General features: G+C 36.4%; 1 protein-coding gene across 1 annotated transcript; it reads left to right on the top strand.

Annotated features, from left to right (window-relative positions):
- The first annotated feature begins 2,923 nt into the window (after positions 1-2,923).
- CNOT11 (CCR4-NOT transcription complex subunit 11) lies at positions 2,924-14,349 on the top strand. The gene is made up of 7 exons (XM_025168188.2): positions 2,924-3,660; positions 5,004-5,168; positions 7,493-7,645; positions 8,373-8,575; positions 9,845-10,047; positions 11,900-11,996; positions 14,049-14,349. The coding sequence occupies exons 1-7, from the start codon at positions 3,105-3,107 to the stop codon at positions 14,244-14,246; spliced, it is 1,575 nt and encodes a 524-aa protein (XP_025023956.2). The 5' UTR covers positions 2,924-3,104; the 3' UTR covers positions 14,247-14,349.
- The last annotated feature ends 885 nt before the right edge of the window (positions 14,350-15,234 follow it).

The following is a 15,234-nucleotide window of genomic DNA, read 5'->3' as shown; positions in this document are numbered from 1 at the left end:
CAATGACCCAGCAAATTATAAACCAGTGGCCCACCTACCTCTCCCCACAAATTCCTCAGTGCCTTCCCTTCTCCCTTCAGTTGCTTCCACCAACATCCATAGCTTTTTTTCTCTCCCCTCTGTATTAGAAATTACATCTGCCAAGAAGAACCATATTTTAGTTTATGTACAGAACAAAACTGCTCCATTTTGTTCCATATATAAATCAAAATATCAAAAACACACATCTTTTGGCTTGGGCAGGATCACCTGAAAAAACATGTTTCATGCATGGAGCAGTTTATGTGTGAAATGTTTTGCACAACCCTAGTTCCAGCAATTGACCTTGAGAACCTCTCCTGCTCTCTCTTTATGTCTTGCCGAGATGTGAGGTAGACAGACCTATATCCTATAATGTAGTATTTGACTGCAGTTCTGGTAAAGCCAACATGCAGGGATTGTAAAAAGAAATTAATTAGCAGAGCAGAAGAACACCTCCTTGTGCATATGTGGGGATTTGTTCTTAAGCTTGGACTTTTAGATGGAATGCTCCCTGGTAGTGTATCAAGTATCTATGGTTTCAATTAATAGGACTGCCCTTGAGCTATGTCTGGAGATATAGATATGTCCATGGAAATATAGATATAATTTATATATCATGTTAAGCAACAGTTATCCATGATTTTATGAATGAACTGCAGTTGGCTGGGGTTGGTACACACACTAAGTCAAAACCAAGCAAACCACATTATGGTTTAGCCTCATGTCATACAACCTGTTACCTCAGCTACAGTCTGCTATTTATAAACTGGTCATGTTTATAAATTAAACTGTGCTGTAAACTGAAATAAACATTATTCCAAAATGATGCAGCAATACAGTTGATCTATCCCTCCTTTACATAATAGTAAATTATGGGTGCTATTCAATTGCTTCCTTGTCGTTTGATCAGGAATGATAAAATTTCTATTGTTCCATTTATATCAGCTGTGTTGTTTAGTATTTAAGTAGTGTAAACGGTATGCACTTTAGACCTACCTGTTGAATGAGAAATGACTCCCAGATATCATCTTCTGTTTTATATACCTTTCATTAACAATCCCAGATGGATTTTGATCCTTTAGAGAAAATCATAATTTTTGTTTTTTCAAAATTTATATCCAACTATTGTTCTCTACAGTAAAAAAATAGAATCCTCACTACCCTCTTTAGCCCTATTGATGATTGAGAAAGAATTACTGTATCATCAGTATTTAATAGTAATATAAAATGTGCCTAGTGACTTGATAGCACATTGTCATCATCATGATCATGTGTGATTTTAGATAGATGAAATTCCAGCTGAATGTATTTGTGGGTGTGACTGAAAGCTTGCTTAAAATTGACAAAAGCTGCATAAAAAGCAGACTTGGGCTTCTGAGTATACTTCTCCTCTAGATGATTTAATATTAGGCACTAATCAACCGAAGTCTAAAGCTGGCTTGTCTTCCTGCCAGGGCAGTTTTTGAGTTCAACCAGTCTGGCAACTTCCAGTACAGCTCTCTGGCATAGATTCTGCTGAGTAGACTGAATGGATGATAATTAGCAGAGCAGCCTCTGTTACACTTCTAAAAATAGGAATACTAGACCCGATCATTTGGCATTCCAGCGGTGCTATCAATATACATAAAAAGCATGTTGGGACAGTGATCCACCATTTAGGATTGCTTTTCATCAACCTGGGAGGGATGGAGTCCATTTTGGCTGCCTTGCTAGGTGTTAGCTGGCTGATCAGTCTTTAGTTGCCTTTGACACCATGACTGATGAATGATTCAGCCTCTGTTGGGGGCAGTTTTTCTGCTGTGCATGTAGCTTATAGAAGTGACTTTCTCACATTGCTTATGGGATATGGCACTCTAACTGTGATGGCTAAGTATTCAGATGAAGTAGAACCAATCTCAAAAATAGAGTAGAATCATTAAATTTGGCTGCTGAAATCAACTGCATCCATCCTTCCGTTAAAGCATTTCTGTATTTTGTTGCTATCAGTTGTTTATATTTATTCGTACAATATATGACCCTAGAATGGAGGTTATAGATGATATGTAGATAGTGACAGGTAGCAACCAGGACTTTCTCTACTTTAATACAGCCATGATCAAACTGGGGCTCTGAATTGTGTAAAGGTGTGTGTGCTTGCTTATTGTAGTTACTTATCATTTCCTGAAGCAATGATCAAAACACAAGATTACATTTGTCTATACATAATTGAGTATAAGTGCTTGTGGCTGATATTTGTTTTTAGTTCATTGTGTAGTTTTGCTGTTTTCTGGTTCTAATTTCCTGTCCAGAGTCACAGTAGTGAGAATGGAAGTCATATACATTGTTCAAATAAATAAATAGCCATTAAAATTAGGGATCCAACTGATTCGGGCACTGCCATGTTGCAAAAATTTGGATCTGAGGCTTGCATCTTCATGATGTTTATGCCAAATCCATTTGAATCTAAAAATCATATCCACAATTGCTTTTATCATTAATGTATGACTGTAATGGATAGGGAGAATTTGACCAGCTTAGCTTTTCAAAATCAAGCAAGATGCCAAGTAGGGAGGTACTTAAGTGCACACATTTTGCATTGGTAAGGTGTAAAAATGCTTTTCATTCTTACCTCTAAATATTAAGATGATGAGATTGACTGAGTTCCCTACTCTTTTTATTTTTGGAAAATAAACTACACATCTACTAACATATTCGTTCCAAGTTTCAACAATCAACAGGCACGGAAAACAATTCCTTCCTTTTTTTCCCCTTAAGATGACGTCTTCAAACAACTAACCCCCGAAATAGCACCTAGTTCCCATTCTTTTTTCTACGAACACCCACTTCCCGCTGTCTTCCTGGTTTTACGGCAGTACTGAAAAAAGAGTCATCGGATCAAATATTGCAAATCGCTTTACGGCAGCAGCCGCCGCTGCTGAAAGAAAAGGGAACGCGGGAGGAGAAGGAACCGGGGAGAAAGTAGCGCCTCGCCGAGGCATGCGCGCGGGGTAGGGAAAACAAAGTAATGAGGGGAGGAGTCGCTAGGTAGGTCGAGTGCGCGGGCGCGCGCAGACGGCCGCCGAGAGCGGGAAGGGTGGAGCTGGATGCTAGCGAGCGGGGTCCACCTCAGTCCCGAGCCCGGCTGTGCTGTGGAGGCGGCGGCGGCGGGTTCGATTCCCGGTGGTGGGGCCGGCGCTGCTTCCGCCGCCGGTTATAGTAGCAACAGCAGCAGCAGCAGCAGCGGCGGCGGCGGCGGCGGCAGCGAAACCATCGCGTCGCTGCCGGGAAAGATGAGCCTTTCTCCGAAGGAGCTGACGAGCCTGCTGAGCATCGTGTCTGAGGAGGCTGGAGGCGGCACCTTTGAGGGCCTCTCCACCGCCTTCCATCACTACTTTGGGAAGGCCGAGCATTTCCGCGTAGGCTCCGTCCTGGTGCTGCTGCTGCAGCAGCCGGATCTCCTGCCCACGCCGCCGCAGCGTCTGACCGCCCTCTACCTGCTCTGGGAGATGTATCGCACCGAGCCGCTCGCCGCCAACCCCTTCGCCGCCATCTTCGCCCACCTCCTCAACCCGGCGCCCCCCGAGCGCGCCCCCGCAGGCTCGGGGCCCGGCCCGGCTGGGGGCGGCGGCGGCGACGACAACGAAAGGCCGCCGCTCTCAGGTAGCTCCCTCACCTGGGCTCTGGTTGGGCCAGGGCGAACAGCCATTGGGGTCAGCGCCTCCTGCCAGTTCAGTAAAAGGACGGGACCTCCGATGGTAGTTAAAAAGATGAAACTTGTTGAGAAAGGGGAAGGAGGCAACACGAATTCTTTAAGGGCTGGGTTGTAATGTCTGAGCATTTTGCAACTTCGGGTCTCCACCTCTTTTTCTTTTGAACCGATGGAGCAGCCCTAGTTCATTCAACTCAACCAGTACAGATTGGAGGAATAATTCCTCAATTGTCAGAGGTTCAACATCCATCTTGCCTCTTGATATGTGACATGATTTTAAATGAAATTGCAGTAACGGTGTCTCCTGTAATCCTTCATAAATTCTTCTCAAATATCTCAATTCCCAACAAACAGGTAAAAATGTCCACAGAAAATGAAAGTAGACCATTGATTGATAGCAAGTATTCTGTGGTCATCAGCATGCTTTTTGTTAACGGAAGTATTTGTACAGCAACATCAGTATATCTAAACTGTTTGTTGAACTGACAGTTTGAACCATGACTTTCAGCTGAGTTTTAGAAACTAGGTCTCATGCTGGAGTTAATGTTTCCTCTGTCATTTCTATACATTTGTTGACCAGAAAGTGTTGGTATCAAATTGTTTAGATAAATGACAAGCTGCCAGTCTAAGGGTAGGATCTTGTCAGTGAATTGTGGCAATAAATGAAGCTACAGGTAGTTTTTTTGTGCTTCTTGATATCATGAAAACTTTACAGTGTGGAGCATGTGAAAATAGTCAATCATATATGCATTGTATATATCATGTGAGCTGCATTTCCTTCAGGTTGGGAAATTATGGTGGTGGGCTTTTTCTTGCCTTATTTACACTTTACTATCCATTATTTCTCTCTATCCTTTCTGGTTCTCTTAGCTTAATTTACAGCTAAACAGAAACTTCATTTCATTTTGTTATATAATTTTGCACACAAAAAATATGTCACTTGTGAAAAGCTAACCCAGTATTTTACTAATGGAAGCTTCTACTCTGTGAATTTGGTGGTCTGGCAGACAGAAGGAGGAAATGTATTTTCACAATTTCCTCAGTCAGAACACCACTTTTAGCACTGACAGTCCTCCCAACTCCCACGTTTTCCTAAATGGATTTGGGGCAGCTTGGACCATAGGAGGGATGGTTGGATGGTGAGAATCCCCTTCCCCTGCTTTCACCTGCAAGAGTATTAATTTCACTGAATTTACCCCACACCGCTCTGGATCTAGCTCACAACAATAGAAACACTATAACTTCTTTGTAAAATGCTGGAACTATAAAATAATTTCTTTTCTTTTTTTTTCAGGTTTTTTGCCTCCAATTACCCCACCAGAAAGGTTCTTTCTTTCCCAGCTGATGTTGGCCCCTCCTAGAGAACTCTTCAAAAAGACTCCAAGACAGATTGTATCAATGGATGTAGGAAACATGGGCCAATCTGTAGATATAAGCGGTCTTCAGTTGGCATTAGCAGGTAATGAAATAATTTCTACAGACATCTGTATTAAAGAATGAAATATAAAATTTGATTAAGCTTGCATGTGAATTTTTTTCTCTCATAACTCCATAGCACATTTTTAGTTTTTCCTGAAGTTAATCATATGGGTTTCTGCAATGTTAATGAATCATATATAGTTTTGGGGAATTATTTTTGGCATATTAGAAGGTAAAACAATGATGCTTTCCAATTTGCTGTTGTGTCACTGTGTTACTTCATTATTGTTTTGTCATTATTTGAACATCAGTGCCCTATACATAAAATAAGAATTATCCAACAACTTTTCCTTTCAAACCAAAGACTTCCTGGAATTGATAACTGGGAGAAAACTGTGGGAGAAGTACTGTACAATACATGTGATTCCTTTTTGAGCAGTAAATTTTCTTTTTTGAATTATATTTTTCCTTTTTAGAAGTGTCCTTTTATATAAATATTGAGATTATACGTAATATGTCATTTGTGCATAGTGAGAACTGCAAATCCAGTCAAAGTTCTCCTAAGCCTTTGCTTTATTAACATCTATTGTTGAAGTGACAAATACTCTGAAGTGTAGCATGCTTCTATAAGAGCCATGACAGCACTTTAAAACATTGCTTTTTTATGTGGCTCATAGCAGTGTATATATGTAGAGTTTTTTTTTAAAAGCAAGAGTCCCACAAATTCATATTCCTTACAACCTTGTTCCTCTCCAACTCAATTTATGTATGGAATTTTATGCTAATATTGTTGACTATAGAAATACTTCAGTAGTACAAAGTAAAGGAGAGATTCACTTCATTTTCCATGCTTAGAGAAGAATGAGAGTTATAACTGACTTGGTGCTGAGGTTGTATCATCAGATTAAAAGATGTGTTAACCAGAGTGAGCTGCAAGCACTTCTCGCTATAAACTTGAAGCTTTCAAACTCTTCCTTGCAGCAAGCTAACTTGAAAAATCATATAAATTAATACTCTGGTCATGCTGAGATTAGAATCTGTTCTCATAATAATATTTGTTGTGTTACAAAGATGAATGAAACTATAAACAACGTTATTTTTTAATCAGATTCTTAGATTACCAGTTAGATATTTTAAGGGACCAGATCATTTGAACATCAGGCTTTTTTCCCCCTTTATTTGTTCTGTCTACCTTCTTGCTCTCAAAGAGCTCTAGAGAACTTGAAAATTTGCATACTGTTTTGTGGCCTTGAGTTGACCTAATAAAGATATTGCCCTGATGTTGTTTTTTTTCTGAAGGCTAACATGGCTACCTTTGCTTTTCACCTAAAGAAAATATAGTGTAAGTAACATATGGGCTTATTTTTTCAAATCTTTTCAAGAAGTGTGAGAAAGGCATGGATAGTTGCTTCAGTAGTTTCCAATCATGCTATTCATATCAGTACTATGTAGTTCACTCATGATAGTAGTAAGTCAGTTTTGATGAACCATCCTATAAGCAGTTGTTATTTACCATATATATTATAGAGTGTCAGCTGAATTTTTTCTTTCTCTTTCTTTTGAGGTTTAAAAAAGTAACAATGGTAGCTGTATCTTGGGGAAGAGTGATCTTAGTTCAATATTTAGAAGTGAATTCCATGGGATTAATGCAAAACACTTCAAAATAATATATTGAATGTTAGGATGAAACTGACACAATCAAAACCTTTCCTAAGAATTACACAACTGTATTTGGACACTACGCAAATTCTATATTTGCATTTTATCTTCCTTTATAATTAGGTTTGCACCTTTTAAAGTAAAGATAATTTTGTTGTAAACACTAGTGGCATATAAGTCTCTCTGTCTCCAGACACTAAAAAAATATAAATTTTGTTTTCTATATCTAGATATCAGCAAATTGGTTACCATTTAGCTGATATTCAGAAACTGACTCTGGGACTGACTGATTTTCAGGTGCCAAATTTAGAGTTTGGAAACTATAGTAGAATGATTTGGTATGGCAGTGCAGTTTTATAGGTGTAATGTATGGAGGCAAAATGTTTCCTTTTCAGCCATGAAGAATGCTGGATGAAGGCTAAGAATAACATTGTTGCTTAATGGAAACTACTGGGCTTTCAGTTCTTAAGAGGTAGAAACAATAAGAGGGCAGTAGAAATAAAAGCTCTAAAGAAGGAATGATTTAATGCCTGATTTTTAAAGCTAATCTCACTTTCTCACTACCAGACATTTTTTTATTTATTCATCATATTTATAATGATATAATATATTATAAGTAATGTGGATTTGTCAACAAGTTTATTCTTCCTCTTGTGATTCATGATTTTGGGCAATGAAATTGAATTAATCTAATTTTCCTTCCAGAACGTCAGTCTGAGCTGCCAACACAAAGTAAAGCTAGCTTCCCTAGCATTCTCAGTGATCCTGATCCAGATTCTTCAAATTCTGGTTTTGACAGCTCTGTTGCATCCCAGATCACTGAAGCCCTAGTGAGTGGACCAAAGCCACCTATTGAAAGTATGCATTGCTTTTGGGTATCCTTTCATCTAGTTACAACATAAGAATTAAGTAGTCATTTTATTTTCCATTTCTTATTTCTGTTCATGGTTATATTTGAAATTGAAATTGGTGTTTATAGTTAGTGTTGTTCATATGAATGCAGTCCTTCAGTTTGAAAAGAAGAGGGTAAGGAAAAGAAGGTTGAATGTTTACCATTATGACTTTTAAGGATGAATATGGAGCAGTGTGTCAGGTAAGTACTATATTGACTTTGCATAAACCTGCACTATATTCTACTGCTTATATTGATATATTTTATTTAGATCCATACAGTTGGTTTTATGAATGGCTTTAAATTTGCTCCTTATGCTTTGTTTTTCCAGAACATATTTCTGTTGGCCAGAATGGCATGGTGACAATTTATTACTATCTTGGATTGGCACTGAAGTTTTATAAAGGATATCTCTGTAACAAATATGCACGTTTATAAAACTAGGGTCAGCAGGTGCTAAGAGAGATGAACATAGAAGTAAGCTGGTCTAGATGCTCCAGATGATCACAGTTTATAGAATAGATAATACACTATGTTATATACTGTATAATAAATTATAAAGAATAATACAATGTATTATATACTATATAACACATAGAAGCATAGATTATATACTTGGGAACATTTTGATTGTAGGGTAAATATTTTGATTTTTAAAGGGATAATTAAAAAAAAATTAATATATTTTTCCAGGTCATTTTCGACCAGAATTTATCCGCCCCCCACCTCCACTTCATATTTGTGAGGATGAGCTAGCTTGGTTAAATCCAATAGAACCAGATCATACAATTCAGTGGGATAAGTCAATGTGTGTTAAAAATAGTGCTGGAGTGGAAATCAAACGAATCATGGCCAAAGCATTCAAAAGTCCTTTGTCATCACAGCAACAAACACAGGTATGTATAGTAGTCAATTGCTGACTAGTTTAATTTTATTATTAAAATATTCTCTTGATTGAAGACTAAATCTAAACCTAAGGTTTAGTAAAACCCAAAAATTTTGATATAAGAGTAACAGTTCAGTAATCATGTCAAAAAATAAAAATGAACATTCCCCTGTAATCTTTTCATTAGTTGCCGCTTTAGGCTTTAATGGAGAAGTAGAATTCAGCTTATTTTATTGACTCGACTTATATGCTGCCTTGCTGTTGAACCTGAGAACTCAAAACACTTTTCAGTGTTCACTAATTTTTAATTAAAGCATAATTAAAGACTGGTTTTAAAGATTTGGATAAAAATGAATCTTTGTAAAGGCACAAGAAAGAAGTAACCAAACCCAGCTTCAAAAGGGGCATACTGTAACCAGGGAACAATTGCAGAGAAGGCTGTTTCCCTCATATCCTACAGATCGGTCACTGAACACGGGCAAATTCAAGAACAGCTTCTTCTGCAGTTCTTAATGTCCAGACAGGTTTATAATTGGAGAGGCTAACCAGGCTATACTATTTTATAGCTTAATGTCAACATTAAATGTACCAAGAAAGAAATTAACATTTAGTTGGGATCATGATTCCACATCAGCACTATCTTACTAGTTCCTAGTCTAGCAGCCACTTTGTGAAGCAACTGCAGTTTCCTAAACTTTTCAGGGAGCTTCTTGCCATAGCTACAAACCGGAAATCCAGGAGTACTGCCTGGCTATGGTGAGCACTACCATCCAGAGGAGACTAAAATCTAATCAATAAATTCAATTTTTATTGATTAAAAGCAGTTCCATTTTATTTTTATTTAATTTCACTTTGACAGAGTTTAAATTCAGTATATTTATGGCACAAATCTCTAAAGCTCCATATGACTTGTAGTGGCTTCATGTTGGGACAGAATAGAGCCCTGAGGGACTCTATTTAATCTATTGTACTTACAGATTTTTGTATTGGTTTAATGTTTGGCCCTTGTGTTAATTTTATCAAATAGAGCACAAATGCTTAGTTTAAATTATTAGCTCAACAGAAATAACTTTTACTAGCTATAGAATTTAAAACTTTTACTGGTAATCCCCCTCATTTTTGCACACCTTACCGTAACTAAAGGACCATTTTTGTCATTCTGCTGTCAATAATTACTGTGATTTTTCTAGTAATTTAGTTAAAATAACTTAAGTTGAAGGATTGTCGTAATCTCTTTTAATTGTTAATACTTAAAATGCTTTTCATTTTTAAAATGCAGCTCCTTGGAGAATTGGAGAAAGATCCTAAGCTTGTTTATCATATTGGCCTTACTCCTGCCAAGTTGCCTGATTTGGTGGAAAACAACCCTTTAGTAGCTATAGAAATGCTGCTTAAATTAATGCAGTCAAGTCAGATAACTGAGTACTTTTCAGTATTAGTTAACATGGACATGTCTCTACATTCAATGGAAGTTGTAAATCGGTAAGTACAATGCTTTTATTACTATATATATTAGTTAAACAAACTTGATTTTCCAAAATCTACACGAAGCTAGTGTGCAGAATTCCATCAGTTGTCTCCCATGAAGAAATTATACTCTGAATGGCTGTATTAGAGGAGTAATTGCTCTGTGGGAAGATAGATGCAATTTGCAATGTAATTTAAAGCCCTAAGCCCTTGACCAGTTGGAAGTATTAGGACTGTGATCACTCTAGTAACATCCTTGCTTTCCTGTATAAATGGCTAGTTGCTGTTATGGGAGGTACTTTATAATTATCCATACTTTGCTGTTCTGGTTGCAGATTCAGATACTATACTGGGATACAGTAGATCTTCTCTATATGCATGGGGGGAAGAATGTTGGGGGAAAGAGTTCATCAGTCTCTTACATGGAAGTGATGTCCTAATGATAGACACTTGCAATTATTAGGCTCAAAGAGAGTTACTCGGTGTAATGTCAGAACAATTTGTACTGGTGATTCTTTGAGGAGAAATTTCAAGGACATGCCATCCTTATATAATACTGTTACAGCTTACATACAAATTTGACTTAAGGACAGACCTTGAGAACAGAACTCATTCTTAAACTGGGGATTACTTTTTGGTACCCTGATTAACACCATAGTTGTTTATATGTAATATTTGACTACATCCAGTTTGTAAAGAGCCAATACTCAGGCATATTATAAGTGGTAGATTATGGCATCTTAGGGTATGACTCAAAACAACTGTTCATTCTTTTAAACACTGCAGAGTTTGCTTTCCCTTGATGAAGGGAAAGATAACATTTTAAATTGAACATTTTGATGTGAGCTATGGATAGTAGCTGTTTCAGATTCAATAAGAAAAATATATTCATATATCCATAACCCAACCAATTATTATTTAGTTACATTCTCAGGAAGGGTGGATATATACAGGTGAAACCTGTATATATACATTGTGAATTTGGGGTTTTCATAAGCTGTACACCATACTCATCACAATTATACCAAAGTAAGGCTTGACATATCTTGCTTTGCGTGTAATGCGTCTATCTCATATATTGGTTTCACCTTTTGAGTTGCCTTACTGACATAAATGAACATTTGCACAATATTCTAATTTTTCGAGTTTCACCTGTAGATATTACATTTCCTCTGTGTCCTCTAGCACAGCATGTTATTTTGGTGTTTTGTAATATTTAATATTTGGTGTATTATTAATATTTAATAATAGTATCACTAGCCGTATTATATACTTTAAATCCCAAAGAGATATAAAACGTATTTTGAACTAAATATGGCAACTACCCTATACGATCACTTAGAATTACTATTCTCCTTCTAGTTTAAAAACCATTTTTAAATAAATGCTTCATATAGTCTGTATTTAGAGTACTAAATAATCTATTCTAAATTAGAACAAACGTTGCCTCTTTTCTGTCAGAAAATCATAGTGTATTCTATCTCAGGTATAAGCTTGCAGTATATAATTGCAAGTATAATGGAAATTATTTGTAATTTAGCTGTAGCTGTTAATAAGACAATGAAGATAATTAGATTTTCACTTGATATGGCTTATAATCTTTTCATGTGTTTTGTTAAATATTTGTTTAAATTGGTCAAGATAATTAGAGATAAATGAATTATTAGTGGACAAATGAATTATTAGTGGACAAAGATAAGCCAACCTAAACTAGCCTAAAAGAACAGTATGTCCAGACAAGAATACAATGTATATTAATAAAACATAGAGCAAAATAAAAACAATAGTTGTTATGCTACAGCTGAAGTGAGAGATGGATTATCAGCATAGATGGCCAATTTGAGATTAACTTTTAAATATTCAACAGGCTTACTACAGCAGTTGATCTTCCTCCAGAATTTATTCATCTTTATATATCCAATTGTATTTCTACTTGCGAACAAATTAAGGACAAGTATATGCAGGTAAGTGTTCAGAAAGAAACTACAGACTCTTGCAATGAAATGCAGAAAAGTGCAGCATTTGACATAGAAAGAACCTGGAAGTAGAAAATATTCTTGCAGAGTTTAAGAACCACAAAACCCATTTGGTCAAAAAAGATGTTAGTTCTGTATGTTTTCAGCATAACATTTCACATATAGCATATTGTGTTGTTGCATACGTAGAAGACCAAGGACAGGAAAAAAATCCCAGAAATGATCATCGAAGTTTCTTTAAAATGTGAACATTACTGCAAAATTCTGTTCATGACTGTACTTTAAATATTTGCCTACATAGGCAAATATGAATATGGCAGAGTACTGCAGTACCTCTGTACAACATTTTGTTTATTAATATGCTTGAATGTATTATTGACAGCCAAAATAGAAAAACAAACATTGCTGCAAAGATCTTTCTGGTTGCCTGAGGAATATTGCTTTGGGTAAATTTAGTCCTGCAGCTTCTGGATATTTTTCAGAATTCAAGGGCCCATAACCCTATTGGTTCCATATTTGAAAGAGGGTTTTAACCTTTTGAAATATTTATATTCTTATTTATATTTAGATTCTTCTCCCATTTCAATGAAGATTACCAGATTTTCCCCCTTAAAGAGTGAGATGTTGAGTCTACATTCCACTTACAAGTCAAATTTTATTAATACACCATTTTCCTCATCTTGATGGAAGCAGATGTTTCTTAACTGAACTGTAGGGAGTTAGGAAGATGACCTTGATGGAGACATGCAAGATCCATTGCCTAGGCAAAACAGGCTGAAGCATTTAAATCCACAATGAGATAATATTCAGAAGCAGCTCAGGCAGATGCCTCCCTAATTCAGATTTTGTTGCAAGATTTTATTATAGCCTACCTCAAAAAAAGTAGGTTTAGCCTGCCTGTGGAGTTGACTTCCTGGTCTTCCTAGTGGGGCTGACATCAGGTGACCATGCAGTTGTTATCTATAACAGTGACAATGCTCTGAAGGTGAATCTAGATTGGAAATTGGATGAAAGAACATCTTAACCTACTCCTGCTTTTTCCCAGTCTTAACATTTCAGATAATGGTGCATACTATCATGATGATAAAGAATCAGGAATCATTTTCTGCTTTCACCATCCTTACAGGAGGGGTCACTATGTGGATAATTAGATCTGTTTGAAGTTCCATACAAGAAACTGGTAGATTTATGAGCAGACCAGTTAGCTATTCTGCTTGTCATGGAGGAAGCTCATTTTCTGAGAATTCCCAATTTTACATTAATTCCGTGCTCGAGCAATAACACTTCCTGACTAAGGTCAATCAGCACGTATTTTTGCACAAGTCCTACTCTTCTATTCTGTTAAATGACTTCACTGGGACATAACTACCATGGGGCTAAGTACTCTGGAATGGCTTCTTTGATTAGTAAAATCTTCCAAGAGGGCAAATTTGGGGAGAGACCATTATAAGCTATCTTCAGTCATCTCACCAGTTTCTTTTCTCTTGTCAGTTTTGAGGGAAGAGAACAAGAAGAAACAAAGTGGGTGATGTAATCCCTTGCTGTTGGAATCTAGGCAGCACCACAACTTGAGTTTTCTCTCTCGGGTAGATTGATAACTCTGTTTACCATAGCCTTGATTACTGCACTGAGTGGGAAGAACAATCTACCTTTACATTGTGAGAAAGCTATTAATGTAGTATTTGCATATTTTACTTAAATATAATCTCTTGTGGTTGTAAGTAGTTGAATAAAAAAGGAAACATGAAAAGCAGGCATTTTCAGAATATTAGAACAAAGGATTCACTTTGCCTTTAATTCCTTTTATAATTGGGAGTTAACTTGGAATATGAAAACATTTCAGTAAATATCCATTATGTGATGTTAGAAATATCAGTTAATTGCAGAATTAAAAAAGTCTTGCAAGTTTGGATAAAATTGTTTATGAGACAAACAACTTGGCTTCTCCTTCAGAGATTTTTGCCATATTAAGATCAAGCTTATTCAAACCTGTTTCTTTAAAAAAAAAAAAAAAAACCAAGATTTTTGTGTTTGTTTTAGAACCGGCTGGTACGTCTTGTTTGCGTATTCCTGCAATCCTTGATTCGAAACAAAATCATTAACGTACAGGACTTATTTATAGAGGTACAAGCCTTTTGTATTGAATTCAGCCGGATAAGAGAAGCAGCTGGACTTTTTCGACTGCTGAAGACACTTGACACTGGAGAAAATCCTTCAGAAACAAAGACTTCCAAATAAGACTGATTTGGAAGAATTTTCTTTTTTTACTTGATTAGTGTGGAAAAAGATTTCTGTATAGTTTATTTCATTGCTTGCAATTAAAATGTTTGTGCTTTATTAAGCATTGCCTTTTGGTTGAAGCTTTTGTTGATGGAATAACTTGAACTAGCTTGAACTTTAATTAACTTGATGTTAAACTCTAGATCTGAAATTCTAGATGGGTACCAACCTACCTAGCAAAATATTCTTTGCTATCTTCCAGTCTCTATGTCCCACTTGATTTTTAATTTTTAAACTAATCAGTTTTTAAAAAATCAATTAGAATAATCTGGGAGCTTACATGTTGCAAATTAAAGGATCACCCACTAAAAACAGTAAAATATGGACCCAAGAATCATACTTGCAAAGGTGACATAGGCTGCTTTAGAGCATGCCAACTTCTCCTTTAAAAGATGTTTCCTTTTCAAGGTGGGACTAAATGCTCTGAGAAGCAGACTACTCTTGTTTATTGTAAATTTCAGAGAGGTATATATGATGTTTGATTTAGTCAAGTGCTTAATCTAGGACTGCCTTGAGCATGTTCACGATCAATGGCATTAAACTCCCAGAATTTCCCAGTCAATATGAAATTGCTGAGAATACTGGAAATTGAAATTCATGTATCAGGAAACAGTGGGTGGTGATTACTGATCAAGGGAGTAATCTTGCTCATCTGAAATAAGACTGTATCTGCCTCTTATAATTGAAATACTGCATTTTGAAAAAGAGTTCTTATTCCTTCATTTCACTGTGCATAACAGTTGGTTAAACTTAACAGTTTTATAGTTTTTCAGGAACTTCCTACTGAATTTCTGTAGTTCAGACCAAAACATTTCAAAAATAAAAAAGGATATCTATAGATATAGTGGAGAAATTCATGCTATGTTTTAGGAAAAAAAATATTTTTAAGGTACTCCTTTAATTTAGAATAAAATATTGTTTTAAAGATATACAAGCAGTAAGTTTT

This window comes from Python bivittatus, unplaced genomic scaffold (genome assembly GCF_059951505.1).
Source record: "Python bivittatus isolate LINGU-HERP-01145 unplaced genomic scaffold, Pbiv_v1 ctg000060_np1212, whole genome shotgun sequence".
NCBI classification, from domain to species: domain Eukaryota; kingdom Metazoa; phylum Chordata; class Lepidosauria; order Squamata; family Pythonidae; genus Python; species Python bivittatus.
This window is presented reverse-complemented; position numbering and strand designations above follow the sequence as displayed.

Bases quoted from the DNA above. Each gene is read 5' to 3' on its own strand.
- CNOT11 (XM_025168188.2), top strand. From the start codon at position 3,105: ATGCTAGCGAGCGGGGTCCACCTCAGTCCCGAGCCCGGCTGTGCTGTG. The intron at 7,646-8,372 runs GTATGCATTGCT...ATATTTTTCCAG, and splicing joins ACCAAAGCCACCTATTGAAA to GTCATTTTCGACCAGAATTT. The intron at 8,576-9,844 runs GTATGTATAGTA...TTTAAAATGCAG, and splicing joins CATCACAGCAACAAACACAG to CTCCTTGGAGAATTGGAGAA.